Source organism: Sminthopsis crassicaudata, chromosome 3 (genome assembly GCF_048593235.1).
Source record: "Sminthopsis crassicaudata isolate SCR6 chromosome 3, ASM4859323v1, whole genome shotgun sequence".
Lineage (NCBI taxonomy): Eukaryota > Metazoa > Chordata > Mammalia > Dasyuromorphia > Dasyuridae > Sminthopsis > Sminthopsis crassicaudata.
The window spans coordinates 490,420,277-490,439,929 of NC_133619.1; the positions used below are offsets into that span (position 1 = coordinate 490,420,277).

The 19,653-nt window shown below is 42.6% G+C and overlaps 1 protein-coding gene across 6 annotated transcripts in view; it reads left to right on the top strand.

Annotated features, from left to right (window-relative positions):
- Positions 1-19,653, top strand: part of IGSF9B (immunoglobulin superfamily member 9B) — a 64,687-nt gene that overhangs the window by 6,404 nt on the left and 38,630 nt on the right. For all 6 annotated transcript variants that reach the window (XR_012488335.1, XR_012488336.1, XM_074303765.1 and 3 more), the window contains exons 2-4: positions 7,094-7,291; positions 10,669-10,815; positions 17,310-17,461. Coding sequence is in view for 4 of the 6 variants with exons in the window: in XM_074303765.1 (XP_074159866.1) it covers positions 7,094-7,291; positions 10,669-10,815; positions 17,310-17,461 (497 nt within the window). In the remaining 2 variants the exon portion in view is untranslated. The remainder of the gene's footprint in view (positions 1-7,093; positions 7,292-10,668; positions 10,816-17,309; positions 17,462-19,653) is intronic.

Genomic DNA, 19,653 nt, shown 5'->3' on the forward strand with positions numbered 1-19,653 from the left:
CCTCATTGGTCTCTCCTGGGATGAGAAATATTATATATACATGTATACAAGTTACAACCCAGCCTCCCTTTCATACACTACACAAGGTGAGTGATTGTCCTCATTTTCTAGCTTCAAAGTAGAGAAAGAGCCAAAGTTTTGTAGGTGAGTAAATACTGTATTTATATTTCACACTTCCCAAGGGACAGACTAGGCATAAGGTCTGCCTCCCTCCTACCAAGCTGAGCATTGGCAAGAAGGGGCCCTTGGCTATGATGCTTTCCCAGGTCCCTTTTGTCCTAAACCTGGGCCTAGGATCAGTGTGCCCACACTTTTGCATGTGTGTATGTGTGGCCATTGGGGGTTTCTGAACCTGAGAGCACTTTGGGGAGGAGAGGAATTCTTGGGTGTGGGCAGGCGTGGTTTTGCTTTTCTGCTGAGAAGCCATTAACGAAGATCAGAGATTGAATTACTGACTTCCTTCCTGTCAGCGGTCTGCAGGGAAAGGGCTCCTGGAGATATAATCTAGTAGAGAGCAAATTAAAGTTGCTAATATATCCCTGCCTCATGGGCTGCAATGGGGAAATCAGAAGCTGACTGAGGTAAGGGGTACACCCATTGGTAGAGAAAAGGGGCTTTTTGACTCTCAGCCCTTTGAAAGTCTGTTGCTCTCTTGGTTGGAATCTATTCCTCTACCTGGGGAAACCTGGTTGGGTTTACCTAATACATCCCCAGTTTGCAAAAGCCCGAGAATAAGAACCAGAAGGGATGTCCTTCCTTCTGACTCCTTTTAGGGCCATATTGACTTGGGTGAGGGGTGTTCTCCAGACCTTTGGTTGGACCTCCCTAGCACGGGTTAGTGAAGTTCCTCCCTAGCAGCAGGTGTCTTGATGCTAACTAAATTGTGGCAACAAGAGGTAGAAGTCTGACAGTCAGTAGCAGTGATCTTCAGGGCAGAAAGATGGAGTGATCTTGTCCCTTGGATTGCTAAGCTTGGGTGCATGGGGAATGGATGGTGCTGATGAGGACCACTGCTGGGGACCTAGCCCACATCAGTGTGCCATCCTTCTCAAAGTAAGCCAGACTGCCTTCCAGGACTCCAAGTAACCAGGCAGAGTGTCTAAGGATGGAGGCCACCATTGCTGCTTCTTCTGCTTGAAAAGCACAGAGTGAAGGCCAACGAGCACATTTCACCATGCTCAGTGAAAGTCCAATTCCCCACTCCCTTTGCTGGTTGCAAGGATTTGGTTATGAATTTGAGGGTCTTGCCAGTAAGATTGGGAAACAGTGGGCTAAAATAGAGACCCCTATAAGGAAAGATTTTATTGCCATAGATTTAGAGCGGAAGTCAGAAATGATACAAGAGGTCATTGGGTCGAGTTCCCTCATAGGAAGGATTTGGAAACAAGTTTAGTGCTTGCAATCCTTGGATTGCACAAATAAAAAAATGAGGGATTAGGGATTTTAATCCCTTAACCTTTGTGACCTAGGGCACTGTAGGCTTTAATTTTCTTATCTGTAAAATGGTGTGGTCAGACCTGATGACCCTCTAAGGTTACTTCATCTCTAGATTCCAAATCCATTTCTTATCTCACCATCTTTGGCATATATGAGATTATACGGGTCTCTTCCTTCTTCTATTCCTCAGTCTGCAACAGATGATTTAGTCTTCAGTTGGCTCATCTAGGGTTGGAGATCATGAGATTGTCAGGAAAGAAAGTGTGAATAGCAACAAAAGGCCATCTGTCCTGCTTGTCTTTCCCCATCTATCCTTCTTATCTAGTCTGTGGTACTCAAAGTCAAAGGGTTTGTGGCTTCATTCTCTTAAATCCCCCCTTCTAATTCTGCACTTAGCAGGGAAGCTTCTGTTTGGAGGTGGGGGCTGTGCCAATTTCTTGTAGGTGTGTGATTATTTTGTGTTAACCAAGGGTTGCCAACTACAGCCTTTGGACCAGGTGCCTGCTGATTACCACCTGGCCTTGAGAGTTTGAGATTTGTACCTCATGGGCTCCCCAAAAGGTCAGCCAGATCCCAGAAGGGGTGGTATGGCTGTTCTAAAACTGTCTGGGCAAATTCTCTATTTTTGGCTCACTAAGCAAATTATCAGATTATTGTTCCCTTTCCCTCAAAAAAGAAAAAGAAGTAAATATAAGTTTTTACTTCCACAAATCCTAAACTTATGAGTCATTCAATAGAGAGTGAGGACTCACCAAATTTCCTGACCTCTTCTTCTAGGTTCCTATGAGGGAGGGATCAGTGACTACACAAGAGATTCTCTACTGTACTGCTCATTTCCCAATTCCATAGCAAGGCCACCCAAGAGTCATTCTCTTTCCTAATTAGCTATAGTTTCACAGTTCTTATTAAACTGGTCTACCAATTCAACACCTTTCTCCATTAGACTGTAAGCTCCTTGAGAGTAAGGATCGTCTTTTTCCTGAACTATATTTCTATTGCTTACCACAGTGTTTTATATGTAGTAGGCACTTAATAAATGTTTATTGAATTGAGTTGAATTCTCCCTTTTTCATTCCTGACTTGGGCAGTTGAATGTGATCCTCTAAGGGTTTTGTTCTCTCTGTTTCAGTTGCTGACTTTTGCATTGTCACTGTCTCTCTGAGTCTCTTAATGGATTCATTCATTCATCAAATGTTTATTAAGTGCCTACTCCAAGTATCACAGTAAGGGTCAGGGGTGATCCAGTCTCCTTCTCTGCTGTATGTTTTTTACTGGGCCTCTGTTCCCATCCCTCCAATTCTTTCTTCTATGGCTCATTCCTCCATTACTCTCTTATCTTTACATCCTATTTCTAGGCTTCCTAGACAACCTGGAGAACCTGTGAGTAAGTGCCCCCAGGTCTTACCTCTTTCACTGTGTTTAGTAGGGCTGAAATGAGAAATGAAGGCAGGGAGTCTATATCTGGAGCTGTTCCTCAACCATTTGAGGAGCAGGAGGAAGTATAGCAAAATAGAGAGGGATGTATTTGGGGTTAAAATTTGCTGAAATAAATTTTTTTAAGAATAGATTCTGAGGGAGGAGACAGACAGGCTCCAAGACAGTGGGAGCTGTGGGCAAGAAGGAGAGAAGACTGTTTCCTCTGAGTGTGTGTGTGTGTGTGTGTGTGTGTGTGTGTGTGTGTGTGTGTGTATTTAGTGCTATAAAGGAAAAAGGATAGATAAATATTTCACGATACCAGAGGGATTGGAGTGTGAAGGCAGTTCCCTTCCCTGGGGACAGAAGCTCTGAATCCTGTACCTAATTTCTAGGCAATTTCATCTCTGTTTTGTTCATTAGCTTTGATCTTATATTCTTTCTTTCTCTTCCTCTCTCCCTCAACACACACATGTCTTGATCCCTCTAAGAGGGGAATGACTTGGGTCGAAAAAGCACTAAGTGACTTCTAATCAGAAATCATGAATTGGAATCTGGTCTCTTCCCCTATTTACGTGTGTGACCTTGGATAAGCCAGTTAACCACTCTGGGACTAGGATGGTCACTAAGCTCCTCTCAGTTTTGACTTTATGGAAACACTAGTGTTATGAGAGCTCATTTCATGGGAGACATCTGGGGAAAGGAAAAGTGTGGTGGTACCTTTCCCAGAGCTCTGGGAGTGGAGAGAAGCAATTGGGGCTCAATCCAAACACCCACAGTGCCATTAGCTTTGGGTACCAGCTATCCTATCCAGTAGGATATTCAGTATTGCCAGTTGGACTGTTCTTTCTAGAGTACAAAGAAATGAGGTGCCAGAAAGGGAGATTTGAGTGATAGCAGAATTTGAGCCCAACCTGGGTTTTTTCCTTTCCTGGTATCTGTGGCATTAAAAACCCAGAGCCGGGGGCCCTGGGAGATTTCTGGCTCCATTCTCAGAGCTCCCCTCCTACTTTTCCATTTGGTAGATGAGCTCCGGGTTGTGAATAGGGCAGAGGTGGGAGCAGTGCCAGCCCAGTGACTGCAGGGCCGTTTCCCTCCATGCCAGCTATGCCCAGTGTCAGTCACTGGAATAAGGAGGATGGAAAGAGGTCAGGGAGTGGTTCTCCGCTTATTGGGGGCTGGCTAGGAGGCAGCTGGAAGCCGGGCACTTCTCTCCAGCCAGAGGAGGTGTGAAACCAACAGCTTCATTGGGGATGCAGTGAAAATCAGGCAAAGAGAGGTGCAAATGAGCAGCCAGAGCTGTGAGAACAACCAAGCCAGGAGTGGGTCTGTCAGCCAAGATGCCCCTTTCCCCAATCTGTCTCCTGCAGGTTTCCTGCCCACAGTCCTACATTCCTGAATGGGGCTCCACATAGAAGGCTGACCCTCACCCCAACCTTGTTAAATTATCTTCTGGGACCCTTTCTCCGTCTCACCGCAGGACAAGAGGTTCCATCCATGCAAGGGAAGCCCTCCATTCTGGGCAGTCTGCAACATCCAGGATCCTGCTTTGGAGAGCCTCCCTGTCCTTAGGCTGCTTTCTCATTGTGATTTCCTTGCCGGTCTGCAGATACAGGCAAACATCTCTGTGTGCATGAAAACCCTCAGCGAGATTCTGCAGATACGTGGGCCTCAGTGTCCCCTGAGATGTTCGCCATCTCCCCACTTGGCTCCCTTCCCCCAATTCCTCACCTTGGGAATCAGGGGGTTCCTTCCCGAAATGCCTAGCCTCTGTCTAAATTCTCTGACAGAGGAGGAGGGAGCTGCTGCAGCTGCACACTTCCCCCTTCCCTCACCGAGGGGCTAGAGTGCAGCATGGGCTGGGAGTGGGGGAGGGGGCAGGGAACCTGCTGGGGCCACTAGCAGGTGAGTGCAGCACTCTGCTCTGCTCCAAAAATATCTAGTGATCTTAGCTCCTTCTCTAGAAAGCAGTGATGTCACCTGCAGCCAATCAGCTGCTGGAAGGCTTTGCCTCCTCCTCCAGCAAGTTGCAGAGAGTCAGGATGCTGCTCTCCTCCTGGGCTCTGTCCCCAGCGCCAGGCTCCACAACTGCAGTGGGAGTCAGTGGGGAGGGGGAGCAGAGGTAGGCGGCACTCATATATCAGCAGGGTCAGCCAGCCAATATTTGGGGGCTGCTCCCCCCCCGGACAGGGAGATCCCCACGGTTCCCATTCCCTCTGAAGAACTGGGGGATGGGTGGGTGGTAATCTTGGGGTACTGAGGCAATGTCAAGGCTGGCATAGTAAGGCAGTAGCTTGTGGAGATGTGGTCTATTTGGACTAGTGATGGGGAGCTAGAGGTATTTGTGGAGGAATTCCTACATTTTCGTTCTCCCATAGGGATCTCCACTGGACAAGGTGATCGTGTGACCTTGCTAGAAGGAAGTTTAGATGAGAGTAGAGGGATTTTTAAAAAGGGGACAGTGGGGATGGGGTGTTAAGAGATTTTAGCTTTGTTTTAAGGATTTGGGGAGTGTGGTGGAGGAGCAGGGATCTGGTAGTTTGGTAGTGGATGGGTTAATTTAAGTCTTTTGCTTTTTTCATTTTAGTGGGGGTGGGTGTATAAGAATATTTATTCCTCAGTTATTTGAATATGGGCTGCCCCACTCCAAAACCAGCCATAGTTAGGAGTCTTTAAGAATCCAGATGATTGCTTAATTTCCCTCCAGCACTGAAATAACTGTTTCCATCAGTGGAATAGTGAGGTTAGTCCCACAAGTCTTTTTCCCCATCTATTTTTCTGCCATTCTAGTGGTGATGTCCAGTAAATCACCAGTGGTCAAGGATAAATCAAGAAGGGATTCTTAGATTTCAAAAAGTCTATGAACTTGGATGGTAAACTAAAAAAATTAAATGTAATCCATTTCCTTTGTGTATTTTATGCATTTAAAAACATCTGAGAGGAGTCCATAGACCACCAGATTGCTAAAGGGGTCCACAGCACAAAAAGGTTAAGAGCCTCTGGATTCTGGACTGAATGATCAGATGAGAATGAGGTCCCTCCCACCAACCAGCCCTCCCCATTCTGCGGCAGCCAGAGGGGAATGAAAGAAGTGGGGGTAGGCAGGGGATAGATTGCCAATTAGTTTATTTCACCAGTGGTGCCCTAAACTGCCTTTGCTTTGTCAGGGATTCCCCTAGTCCTTTCCAGAGCCTTTTTTTTTTTTTGGTGCTAGCATCTGTCAGTGCCCAGATGAGGGTGGGAGGGTGGTTGTATCTGCAGCTTGGTTCTAAACTCTGATTGCACAGCCTTAGATGGAAATGTGTGTGTATAAGATCTAGCTACAGCTGGCAAGGGGGCTCCACAGCGAGGGGATGGGATCCCTTTTTTCTGCTCCTGATGTTTGTGCGTGTTGTGGAGTGGAGTAGGGCATGAAGGGCAGAGGAGTGCTTACAACCTCAATGTACTTTCTCTTGGGAGGGAAATTCTGGCTTTTAGTGAGCTACTCTCTCTTTAATTCCCTCATTTCTCCAACCCCTTCCTCCCAAGGCTGGGATGTTTTAGGGTTTCCACAGGCAGAGGGAAGACACAACCATCAGTATGAATAGATTTGGGGGACCACAGTTATTTTCTTATGGCAAGGGTGTCATCTCCTGGGGAGAAAGTCCTTTGGAAAAGGGGTGCTCTATCTTGATATAGGGTATTCTTGTGCCCTAGTCTTTTGGGGAAGGAATATTAGTCTGGTTAATAGAGATCAAGTTGTCTGTCCTTTCTGGGGGATGGGATGTTTCTGGGGAGGTTGAGTTAACCCTTTGGTGGAAGATTGTTCCTAAGAGTGAGTGGCCTTGGATGAAAGTATGTTAGGAAGATGAGAGAATCTGTCAGTTAGTCAGCATTGATTAAATATTGATTATGTGCTAAGTAAGCAATGGGAGTGCAAAGAAAGGCAAAAAACAGCCCCTGTCCTCCAGGAGTTTACATTCTGACAAGAAATGCAAATAACCAGGTACACATAAGACATATGCAGAGTAAATCCAGGTAATCTGAATGGGAGAGAGACATCTGTCTCTTGAGGATAAGGAAAGACTTGTAGAGGTTGGGATGTGAGTGAAGTCTTGAAGCAAACCAAGGGAATCCCATCAAAAATGGGTCTGAGGAGCAGTGCATTTTGAGCATGAACGACAATCAGTACAGGCAAGTGAAGAGATGGGATCCTGTCTCTATCTACCCCCTTTATTTGTTTAAACTCTCTTGTGGATCCCAGGTGCCCACGGCCTTCGGGAGGAGCCTGAATTTGTGACTGCAAGGGCTGGCGAGGGCGTTATTCTGAGATGCGATGTGATCCACCCTGTGACGGGACAACCTCCCCCCTATGTGGTCGAATGGTTCAAGTTTGGGGTTCCCATCCCCATATTCATCAAGTTTGGCTACTATCCCCCTCATGTGGACCCTGAGTATGCAGGTAAGGCTTGGGAGTTTGTGATGAGATGTTACCCTTGTTCATGGAAAGTACCAGGGTAATCTCAAAGTTACCACCAACTTGCTGAGTCATCTTCCTATCAATCCCAGCTAAAATCCCATCTTCTACAGGATGCCTTTTCCAACCCCCCCCCTTAATTCTGATGCTTTTCCTCCATTAATTACCTCTTATTTATTCAATACATAGCTTTTTACACATATTTATTTGTTGTTTTCACCATTTGACTGTGAGCTCCTTGAGAGCAGGAACTATCTTTTGCCTCTTTCTGTATCTTGACCCTTAGTAAATGCCTGGAAAATCAATGGCTTATTAATTGATTGAAGTCATTTGACCTCAATTTTCCAAATGGATAAAAAAAAATCTTGTGCTATGTATCTCATTGGATCATTGTGAGACAAGCATTTAACGAACTGAAAGGTGTGCATGTTAAAGATAATGATGGTGGGGAGGAAATGTCTTTCATCAGGACCAAAGTCTCATACAGCGACCTCCAAGCTCCTTTGAGCCCCAAGTTCAATTTATTGTTCCATCATCTTTTCTCTAGACTCCAACATTCTCAACTCTTAGCAGTCAATAAGCATTTATTAAGTGCCTACTGTGTTCCAGACACTGTGCCTTGTACACATTGAGGATGCAAAAAGAGGCAAAAGAGAATCCTTGTCCTCAAAGAGCTTACGGTCTGGCTGAAGTTCCTTTTGTCCTGTCTTTTTCTCTCCCTATTGGTTTCTATTTATTCCTGTCCTGCTTTTTGTTTCACTGTGTTTTTGTGTCTGACTTCTTCCTCCCTTTTGGCTCTGGTTGAATTTAATTGAATAGGAGGGAGGGAGTGAGAATGGAGGCAGGAGGGACTGAGCTACAGATGCTGGGGATGTGACATTGTCCTTCTGCCAAAAACAGCCTTTGGATATTGGACAGAGAGATGGAAGAACAAGAAGGGCTGAAAGTGGGGAGGGAGAGAGAGGGAAAGAAGGGAAACTGAACGAAAGGCAGACGATGACTCGGGGGACAGAACTAAGGCGGGGCAGTGGAGTAGGAGTCGGTTTCTATCTCGGGAGGAAGTTGAGTCAGAAAGGACCCTTTTGATGGAACTCCTCCGCCTCTGTTCCAGGTGGCTTTACAGCAGCGATAGCAGCTGTAGAATTAGTCCTGTCTAGCCTCACCCACTCCCACACCCTGGGTTCAGAAGGTGGAGCCTCATTCCATTCTGGAGAGAGAGAAGTGAAAGAGAGAGGGAAGGGGGGAGAGACAGGACAGGAGGGGGGGGAGGGAGAGGGGGAGGGAGAGGGAGAGATCTTCTTAGGGTGCTCTGCCCAAAGGATTATAAATTTTAATTGCTGAAACCTCGCAAGATATCTTGGGGTTTATGGGCTAGATTTTTTTTTTTTTTAAGGATCACATCTTAAACTCAAATCACTCTGATTCTTATTGATTGGTCAACAATAGGTCCCAGCCCAAGCCTCATTTGCTCATTGTTTGAGCTCTGATGGTTCAGAGTCAGTGTAAATTAGCAATTGTTTCTCTTTTGGCTAGAAACCCTCAAACACTTCTCCTCCCTGATTGATTCTTTTTTAAAACTAGGTAAAAGAGGCCATTTTTGCTTCATTTCTTACTTAGCCTTAACCACTCTCAGTCAAAGTGAGACCTCAAAGACCTTAGCTTAAAAAGGCCGTGGTCTCCCTCTGCATCCAGGGCTGTCTCCAGTCATCCAGTTCTATATCTGGCCACTGGACCAAGATGGCTCTGGAGGGGAATGTGAAGCAGAACTTTGCATAGCTCTCTCACTGAAATCCAACTCACTTGCAAATCAAAACATCGCCTTCCTCCTGCCATGGTCCTATTTGAGAATGGAGGGCAAACAAAGCAATCCCTCTCTGGTTATAACATTCTGGGGCATCTCAGCCACTGGGAGAGGCTGCTCTGATCCATCTTCCACTCCTTCTGGCCCCATCTTCATCTTGCTCTGCAATTATTCCCACCAGCAGTGTCCTCCGTGTCTGTGACTCACTGCCAGCCAGCCACCCGCCTGCCAGGCTCTGTTTGTGTGTGTTCATACATTTTTGGGGTCTGGAGAAAAGGAGGCAGTGGAATAAGAGAAGACTTTGCCTGACTCCCGACTTCTGAATTTTTAATTTCTGACTCTTAAGTTCCAAAACCTTTCCCTAAGAATTCCCACCTTTCTAGGTCTCCCTGACTTTTGTCTCTGTTTGCTCCTTGGGAACCTCTGTAGAGTAGTGGCCACAGTATGGAGGCAGGGGCATGGCCCAGAGGAAGGAAGCAGGAGAAGTGTGGGATAGCCCTGGAGTTGAAGGATGGATTTGGTGGTAGCAAAAATGGAGAATAGGAAGCTTGGAGGCTGCCATGTCCTTTCAGTGGCAAGAGGAAGGTTGAGACATCTAGACTGCTCCTGGCTAGCTATTGTGTCCTTTCTATCAGGAAAAGAAGTCCAAGATACCAGAGAAAGAGCAAAGCTTCTGAGGGAATGGACCTCCCAGAAGACCTTCTGCTTAACTCCCTCTCTCTTTGCTCTGAGTTTAGTGCCTATCGTGTATTAGGGCTCATATACAAAGACACTTTCATCAGAGAGAACCCTTGTTCTGTAGGATTAGAAAAGGCTAGGATCCCAACCAGTGACATTTCTTTTTCCATACATGGAACCTAGGTAAAAGAGGGATGCTGTTTGTAGGTTTTGGGATACAGCAAAGACAAAGACAGGGTTTCCTCTGGACTGAGATGGGCCGGCAGAGAAGAGAGAAAATGTGCTCTAGTGGAAAGAACATTGGAATAAAAATGCTGAATTTGGATTCTGGGTCCTACTTCTGTGATGATTTTCTTGGGAAAATCCTCTAAACTCTTCAGGCCTCAGTTTCCTGACAACACGCTCTAAATTCTGTCGTAGCCTGCTGCCCGGAACCTCCTCAATCCTGCCTGTGTGCTTCTTTCTGTCTTTCATCTCTCTTCCAAAATTCCGTTCTACATCTGTCAGGTCCCTCCTTTCCCCTGGAGCTCTGGAAAGAGGGGGACGTAGTCTAGGGAACCAAGGCCCCTTCTCTGCCAAGCATCCTGAGCCATGATTCCCCTCCCAAGTCTGGGGCTAGGCCAGCATGGGTCTGAGGTGGGGGCGGGATGCCTGGATTTTTTTACATCTTTCTCCACCCGCCACCATCTGCTGTTGGTGGTGTCTGTGTTGGGGGCCTTGGCTAGGGTTTCCCATTTCTTGGCGTGATATGGGAGATGGGTTTCCCATTCTCTCCTTCCTGTATCTTAGCAGGGGGTGGGGGTGGGAAATGACAAGCTGGGCCCATGATCTGTCTGCCTCTTCTGACGAAGTCTGAGAGGCCCCTTTCCCTCCCTTCCTCCAGGCCGGGCCAGTCTTCACGATAAGGCGTCCCTTCGGCTGGAGCAGGTACGCTCAGAAGACCAGGGCTGGTACGAGTGCAAAGTGCTCATGCTGGACCAACAATACGACACTTTCCACAATGGCAGCTGGGTGCATCTCACCATCAATGGTAAGTAGCTTGATGTCCTTCCCCCATTTCCTCATGGATCAGTTCAAGGATATTGTCTTCAGTATTTCTGCTTCAAAAATACTTTTTCTTACTCCCTCTATTGTGCTCCCTTTATTATAGCCTCCCTTCCAATCCTTAATTCCTTCTGGCAAGGTCTGAATGACAATCTAATCAAAGTTCATTTGGTCTCCCTTTGTCCTCTCCCCAATGTTACCCATGATTCATGATTAGTACTCTATCTTGGGAGCCAGGGATCTGGAGCTGAGGTGAGGTCTCTCCTGGGTTTCCGAATGTTACAGAAATGAAATAGAGGAAGTAAGCAACCACCTATGTGGCAAGACTTTAGGGCCTCCAGGATGCCTAAAATTCTTATTACTTTATTTCTGGAGTCCAAAAATTTAATTCCATGTTAAAATGTAAAGGTTTTCAGGAGGATAAAATTTTAAGTTGCCAGTAGTCACTTGTACTTTATTCTTGAATGAGTTTAAGGATGAGTAGTTTTACTTTTGAGTTTAATGGGGGACACTAGACATATAGGAAATGGGGGACCTGAGGGCACCATCAAGTTAGAGAAGTGCAGAAAGAGATGGCTGGGGTAGAGGAGAGAGACATCACTTATTTCACCATTTTCTCAAGGTAATTTATGAGGGAGGTTTGTGGATGTCAAGTTAGCAAGGCCCAGGGACATGTGGAGAGGTGTGTGTAAGAGAGAGGGGGTGAAGGGAGAGGGGGTGGGGGAGAGAGAGAGAGAGAGAGAGAGAGAGAGAGAGAGAGAGAGAGAGAGAGAGAGAGAGAGAGAGAGAGAGAGAGAGAGAGAGAGAGAGAAACAGAGAAAGAGAATGTGAGAGAGATAAAGTATGAAGGTCTTCTCTTGAAAGGAGTTGCCTTGGTTGAACTAGTAAGAGGATGCTTTACCCTTGGACTGTGGGGAAGGGTCCTGTGCATCCTATGCTGACTCTTGGAGATCTGGGAAGTGACTGTAACTGGGGTTGTGATATGATTTGTGGTTTAGATCGTGAGTGTCCAGTGAAGAGTGATGACTCTGGACATCTTGCAGGTTGCTTTTTCTAAGGACATGTTTGCTCTAAGCACTTTGAGTCCTAGAGCTCTGGCCAGGTTGAAGTAGGGGTGAACCCTAGGTTTCTAATTTAGCAAACCACCCTCTAGGGAGTTAATCTGCAGTCAGAGATGACAGATCCAGGTGTCTTGCTGCCAGCCTCTAGCACTAAATGCATGAAATTCTTAGTTATTCACACGTGCCTGATTCGCGGCAAATTTTAAATCTCAGCCAGGCTTCCCCTGGCACTCAGCATGCTCTTGAGTCATCTCCCCTGCTACCAGCTGCTGTGTGTTCAGGGAATGAAAAATTCATTTTAATATTAGCTCAGGCAAAACATAATTAGGAAGGTAAATCTGCTACTAAAAGAATCATATAATATATGCCAATGCCAAGAGTACTAAAGCCATTTCATCTGCTGTGTGCAAGCTTTCTTTCCAGTTAGATTATAAACTCCTCAAAGGCAGGGATTGTGTTTTTTCTATTTCTTTTGAATCCTCCATTCAACAGTATACAGTCCAGTGCTTTACAATCAATCAAGCAAACAAGCTTCATGTTATGTTAATCATATGCATATATTAGATTTATTATATTTGTGGGGGTTTGGGGTATTTAGTACCTACTATGTGCCAAGTGCAGTTACTGGCAATGCACAAACAAAACTGAAACAGTCCCTGCCCTCCAGGATATTATATTCTAATAAGATAGATTTTTAAGCACTGTGTTATAAGGCAATGTCTTATAGTAGAAGGAACACTGTTTTCAAAATCAGCATGTCTGGGTTCAAATTTAGCTGTTTAACATAGTGCCTCACAGATAGTAGGTGCTTAATAAATGTTGACTGATTGAAATCTCCATTCTGTGATTTCAATTTTACAAATAAACATTATCTTTTTTCATGCAAGACAGGAAATACAAAGACAAAAATGAAATAGCCCTTGTCCTTAAAGTGTTTATATTCTGCTGGAGCTTGCATTTTATTTATTATTTGTTTCCTCATTTATAAAATGAGAGGTTGGGACTAGATCAGGAGTTCTATAAAGTTCTGTTATATTTGGATGACTTAAAGAATTTAAATAGCCAAATGGGCTATAACATGTAAATGTTATGCCATTGTAGATAAAAATGTAAATAATTTTGTTGAAAGCTTGACTTACCCAAAGTACCTAGTATGGTAAATGTAGTATTTAGAAAATAAACAAAACTAGCTTATTACTCATACACATCAACCTCAAAACATGTTGAACTTTGAGCATGCAATGAACAACTAAAAATGTCTTCTCTTATGAAAAGAAACTGTTTAGTTGAATCTCCCCACTCTTTTCTAGTATTGCCAGCTTCAGCATTCACTTTGTTAGGGGGCAAAAAATGTCATGTCATGAGCAGAAAAATTTGAGTATCATTAGGTGATCTCATGATTCCTTCTGCTTCTAACATATGATTTTATGATGGGTCTCTCTGCTTACTGAACCTTGATTCTACCATGCTTCCTAACTTCTTTTCCCTAAGTAAGGTAAGGAAAAAATGGAAAGAAATTGTAAAAAGAATAATGGATGTTAGCTTAGATGTAAGAAAGGGTTTTCTGATTGGAAGAGACAGAGGGGATATAAATTTCTTTTCTCATAGGTGTTTTAGAGCCAATTGTCAAACAAATATATTAACACCATTCATGGCCATGTGTTTAGTATTGTAGAGGATAAGTAAGAATAGTAAGATAGCATTAGTTTTTGAAAAGAGCTTTTCTGTACCTGGGAGAACAGAATAAATATTTCTCAAGGTGAGTGATAAATTAACATCCTATCTGAAAGCAGGGAGCTTTGACCTTCAGCCCCTGAAGACTATTCTCTTCTATTGCTTCCCATAATTCAAGGAGAAATTTCCAAACCCTCGTTTTCCAATAGAAAGAACAAGCTTGTTTGACAAAAAGTATTCTTTGATGGAAATCATTTTTCTAAAATGAAAGACTGGTGAAAAATTACAATGACAAATTCATTCTCCTTTGGTGTTTTCTTTGAAGACCAGCTGGTCGGAAACAAACCCAATTATTTCTTTATCGCTTATAAAATACCTGAAAAGCCTCAGCCTTGTTTTAGGTCTGTGAATTACCTCCACAAGAAGCCAACCTATTACTAACCTGTACTATTAATTATAGGGCACTTGTACAAAAAGAATTAAGCCAGGAAATGCATTTGGCAAAGTAGCACCTAATTCAGTAAATAATTGAGAGTCAAACCATTATTTTCCTGAAAACTGGAAATTGCTTAAAGTACTTTTCTGATTAGCACCTAAATAATAAAGTAATTATGTAATTAGTAATTAATTTGTCACTTCAGGACATAATTTAATTTATTATCTTTTTTTTTTTGGAGTCTGCCACCAGAAGTAATAGATGCTGTAGTTGTATTTCAAAGGGCAGAAATGCTAAGGCTCACTTGTTCTACTTTCTATTGGAGAAAGAAAAAAAAGGGATCTGGGAATTAGAATATGTGGGTCCCATTTCAAAAAGATAGAATAATTTTTAAAATTAATACTAGGTATTTATCTGAGCATATACCTGTCAAAACAGACACAAGAACCATGTGAATATAAATAGTAAAAGTAATGTATGTATACACATGGATTTTTTTTCGTGTATATATGTGTATATATCTGTCTATCTATCTGTCTTAATTTTTTGCGGGGGTGAGGGTGTGGGAGGGAAAACAAACCCACAGCAAAGTAAAAAGTGCACAACAGAAAACAAAAGAAAATTTATAAGGAAGCAAAGAAAGATTGGATAGTTTTGAAAATAGTGTATAGTACTCATTATATAGGTTTGGAAATTTATTGCTTTATATTGAATGTTCTCACGTTCTGCTGTGTACATACATGGCAGTGGTTTTTTCCTCTTTTTCTTATTTTGTACTTAAGTTTAAAATAATAAAAATTTTTAAAAGTTCAGGTAAAAAATACTAAATGTATTCTTCAAGATTAAATAACATTTATTGTCTCATGTAAAAATGTGGCCCAATAAAGTTTATTTCAACTGCAGTTTATTATTAAGCAGTTATTGTATGCAAGATACTGTGGTAGGCTCTGGGAATACAAAGGTAAAAATAACTGGGCAGCTGGATGGCACAGTGTTCAGAACACTGACCCTTAAGGCAGGAGGACCTGAGTTCAAATCTGCCTCAGACACTTAAGTGCTTAAGATACTTACTAGCAGTGTGACCCTGGGCAAGTCATTTAACTTTAATTGCCTCACAAAACCAAATTTTAAAAAAAGGCAAAAAAATAAGAATATCACATCTATGGCACATACAAAGATGAGTAGATATAAGATGTATGTAAAGTAAATGCAAAAAATTTTATGTGGAGGATGAGCACTAACAAATGGAGAATGTATATGTGTCTGGAGGACCACTAACAAGTGGGATGTGGAGAGGAGCTGTAATCAGAAAAGGTTTCTGGTGGCTAATTGATTGATTTGTTGATTGATCCCAAGTGGCACCAGAGCTGAGTTTTGAAAGGAGTTGTGACTCTAAGAGGCAAAAGGTCAAGAAGGGGTAGATGGGAGTGTGCAAAGTCATGGTGGTGGGAGTTGGGATTCATGGCCGTCACAGCAATAATGGCAAAGGAGGAAGAGGAATGTGAGATCCAGCTGAAGAAGGTTGAAGCCGGACAGGGATGGGCTTTCAGATCACCTGGAGGGGAGGGAGTCACACAAAATTTCTATTTGGTCAATGTGTGAGCAATGGCTCCCAGAAGGGAAAGCCTAGAGGTAGGGTCCAAATAGGAAGTTATTGCAATAGTCCAGGAAAGAGAAGATAAGGGTCTAAAGTAGGTGACTAGAGAGAATGGGACAAATGAGAGCTCTAGTCTGGCAGCAATGGCCTGGAAGGTTATTGACTTTGCAGGTTGAAGGAAAGCACCTGATTAAGTGCTCACTGTGTGTCCAGGAATTGATTTTAGACAGTGTGGTTTTGACTTTTATGGGCTTATCCATGTGGCTGGCTATAGAGGGGCCGACTTTATCCTGTTGGCAAGTCCACAAGTATGAGAAACATGGCCCAAGAATGGTTCCTTGGAAGCTGCTAGTCTTATGGGTGCTGTGTGGATCTTCTCAGAAAGGGGGTGGCTAGAGATCCCAGTGGTTTGAGATCTACTGAATTACTGTTCCAAAGCAGCTCAGGCAAATGAGACTGAGTCTCTCAAAAGCCGATTATCCAAAAAGGATGGAGTTTTCATCAAAATTGAAAAGTAAGGGAGGAGGAGGAGGCACAGAAAGCAGGATCTGGAGTTATTAGAATGTTTTCAAGGGGCAAAGGGTCATCTTAGAAAGTGGAGACTCTGCCTCTGTGAGGGCAGTTGAGAGGGAAGGAGGCCCTTGTTGGTAGGAATATAACTCCCCACCTGTGCTTTAAGGAGATGGAAAATCAGACTGCTTGCTATCTTGGGGAAGGGGGAATGTTAAGGGAAGAAGGGGGAAAATTTTGGACTTTGTAGGGCTTGTATCTTACAAAAATGAATGTTGAAAACTATCTTTACATGTATTTGGAAAAATAAAATGCTTTTGAAAATAAGGAGATGGAGATCTGTTTTAGGGTCTTCCAAATTGTGAGGGCATCACTAACCTAGAGGTAGCTTGGAGGGTGATTGTTGCTAACTTATACCGGAATAGGAGAACCAATTGTTAAATTTTCAGTCTGATCACTTACACTTCAGAAAGAGGTAAACACTATAAATCAGGGCTTGATTTAATGTTTTGAGGTTTGTTTAGACAAGGGAAAGGAGAGAGAACATTTATTAAATGCCCACTGTGTACCAGACATCAAAGGCATTTAATATGCATAAAAACATACATTAAATGCATGCTGAAGTCATGTAAATGCTTTATAAATATTATTTCATTTGATCTTCACAACAACCCTAAAAAGCAGATGCTATTATTATCCCATTTCATAGATGAGCAAACTGATTCATCCAGGTAGTAAGTTTCTAAGGTTGGATATGAACTTAGCTCTTCCTGACTTTAGATCAGCAGTTTATCTACTGACCACCTAACTATCCCTACTGCATTTTGGTAAAGATCAAATGAGATAATATATGTGAAACCCTTTGCAAATCTTAAAGTATTACATAACTATTAGCTATTCATTTTTTAAAAGGGAGAAGACTTTTGCTTATATGTATTACCTATATGAAGCATGTAATAATCTGGGATGCTTATTACTTTGACTTGGAAAAGTTATTTAAAATATCTTTAGGCCTCAGTTTACTCATCTGTAAAATAAGGGATTAGACTATTTGGTCATTAAGGACCTTCCCTCTTTTGATCGATGCTTCTATATAGAATCATGGACAGAATTCATGTGCTAAACTACTTAGATGGCATGGAGTGGGAGATTTAGCAAGTGTAACTTCATTTTGTTCTTCATTCCTTCACTCTCTCTTTCAGCACCCCCTACCTTTACAGAGACACCCCCACAGTACATTGAGGCTAAGGAAGGAGGCAGCATCACCTTGACCTGCACAGCCTTTGGGAACCCAAAGCCCATTGTCACTTGGCTCAAGGAAGGGACTCTCCTTGGGGCTAGTGGGAAATTCCAGGTGAGTGGTAACTTCTGGGTTGACCATTGAATTAGACCCCTGCTCTTCTACCCCAATGAACCAATAACTATCTGACTCATTATGCATCTGTGTGCTTTACATGGTAGTTCTTCATTCAGGGACTTCTGAGCTCTAAGCATTTCATAGACCTCAGACTTCTCAGAAACAGTTTCTAAACTTCGGATATTTGTCCCTCTATCTCTCCTCTAAACTGCAAGTTACAATTTAGTTAAGCTAGAATTTTGATTTATCAATGGATTTTAGTATTTAGAACCATAAGGGACTTTAGAGATCCTCTCATCCATCTCCCTTATCTTACAGAGAAGGAAATTGAGCCACATCAAAGTAAAATTAATTGTTTAAGGTCACACAGACAAGGAGCTACTGAATGGGGATTCAAACCCAGGACTTCCTTCTCCAAATTTCATATTTATAAGGGAGGAATGAAGACTTCTCTTTATTATATAAATTTAATATAAGTACATAAATTTATAATTTATTATATAAATACATGTTTTACATATATATGTGGGTACACACGCATATATAATATATACATGGTTCATATATATATAATATATACATGGTTCTTTCTCTGTCTCTGTCTCTCTATGCATATGTATATATATATAGATAGATTTCATATGCCTTTCTAAATCTATTACAAAATTCTCAGAGTATCTTAAGGTTTTACAACTAGTAAACTTTTTGTGTGACTTCAGTTTTTATATGCTAAATTTGTTTTTCCTGAATCTCTTTTGGGACTCAGCCATGGGACTCCAGGAGGTTCAGTAATCATCTTGGATAGACATAATTTAGGCAAGCTGTGCTTCTTCCATCAGGCGCCCGGGGCCTCTTTCCAAACTCTCTTCTTCTCTCAGATCTATCCATCCCTCTCTTTACCCTTTCTGACCTATCCTTCCCTGGGCAGAACAATCTATAATTGTTTTATATCCTTAATTTGATTGGCCTATTCATGAATCATCAATGATCTACTATTCATCCTGAGGAAAAGATATAAATCCTGTCCTGATGGGATTTTTCCACTACAAATACTTTTCCAAATCTCCTTTTATCATAGTTTCAATTTGGCTCTTTGAAGTCAGCCTATCTGTCTTTTTTTTCCCTTTGTATTTTTATTTTTATTTTTGGAGGCATTTGGGAATTGTGTCTTGTCTAGGATCACCCAGCTAGTACATGCATGAAGTCAGATTTGAATTCTGGTCCTTCTGATTCCAGGGCCAATGCTGTATCCACTGGGCAATCTACCCGCCTTGTCCCTGCTCCCCCCATCTCCGTTCTCTATGTATTTTGCTTTCTCTTAGAGATAGATAGTCTCTTATTCTACTCAGTTTAGGTGTAGGTGCGGAGGGCAGGCAGACTAAAGAGATAATCAAAGAAAGCTTCCTAGAAGGAGGAAATTTTAAATTTAAGTTGAGTTGTAAAAATAAAAGAGAAATAAAGATTTTCAGGGGAAAAAATGGGAGGGTAGATCTGGAGAATAAAGAGAAATAAGGAAATTTTCTATTCTTGCCTACAACCATAATTCATGCTTTAACATTTTTATAGGAGCAGTGCAGCATAGTGGGTTAGGAGCTGCTCTCAAAACTAGAAAGACCTGAGTTCAAGTCTTATATCAGACATATCTGACTGTGTGATCTTAGGCAAGTCACTTGACTTCAAAATGTTTTATGTAACTCTGAGTATAAGTTGCAGAAAAGGGCATTTGTTAGAAGGAATTTCTTCACCCCGAGTCTCAATTCTAGTGAAATAATAGGGCTAGATTATATTTCTGTTTCCTTTACTTACAACAAGTCTGTGTTGGGACAACTAGGTGCCACAGAGGATAGAGCATCCAGCCCTGAAGTCAGGAGGACCTGATTTCAAATCTGACCTCAGACACTTAATACTTCCTAGCTGTGTGACCCTGGGCAAGTCATTTAACCCCAACTGCCTCAGCAAAAAACAAAAAAACAACAACTCTGTGAACTAATTGCAATTATTATTATCCCCACTTAGAGAGGGGATTTCTGGGTTCAGGAAGATTAAATAGTTTGCCCCTAGTCACATGGCTATTAAGTATTGGGGAGTACATTTGTATCTGTTCTCCTGACTCTTAGACTAGAATTGTATCACATTTCATGTCACCCTTTGTTGTCCTTTAGTCATTTCAATCATGTCTGACTCTTGGT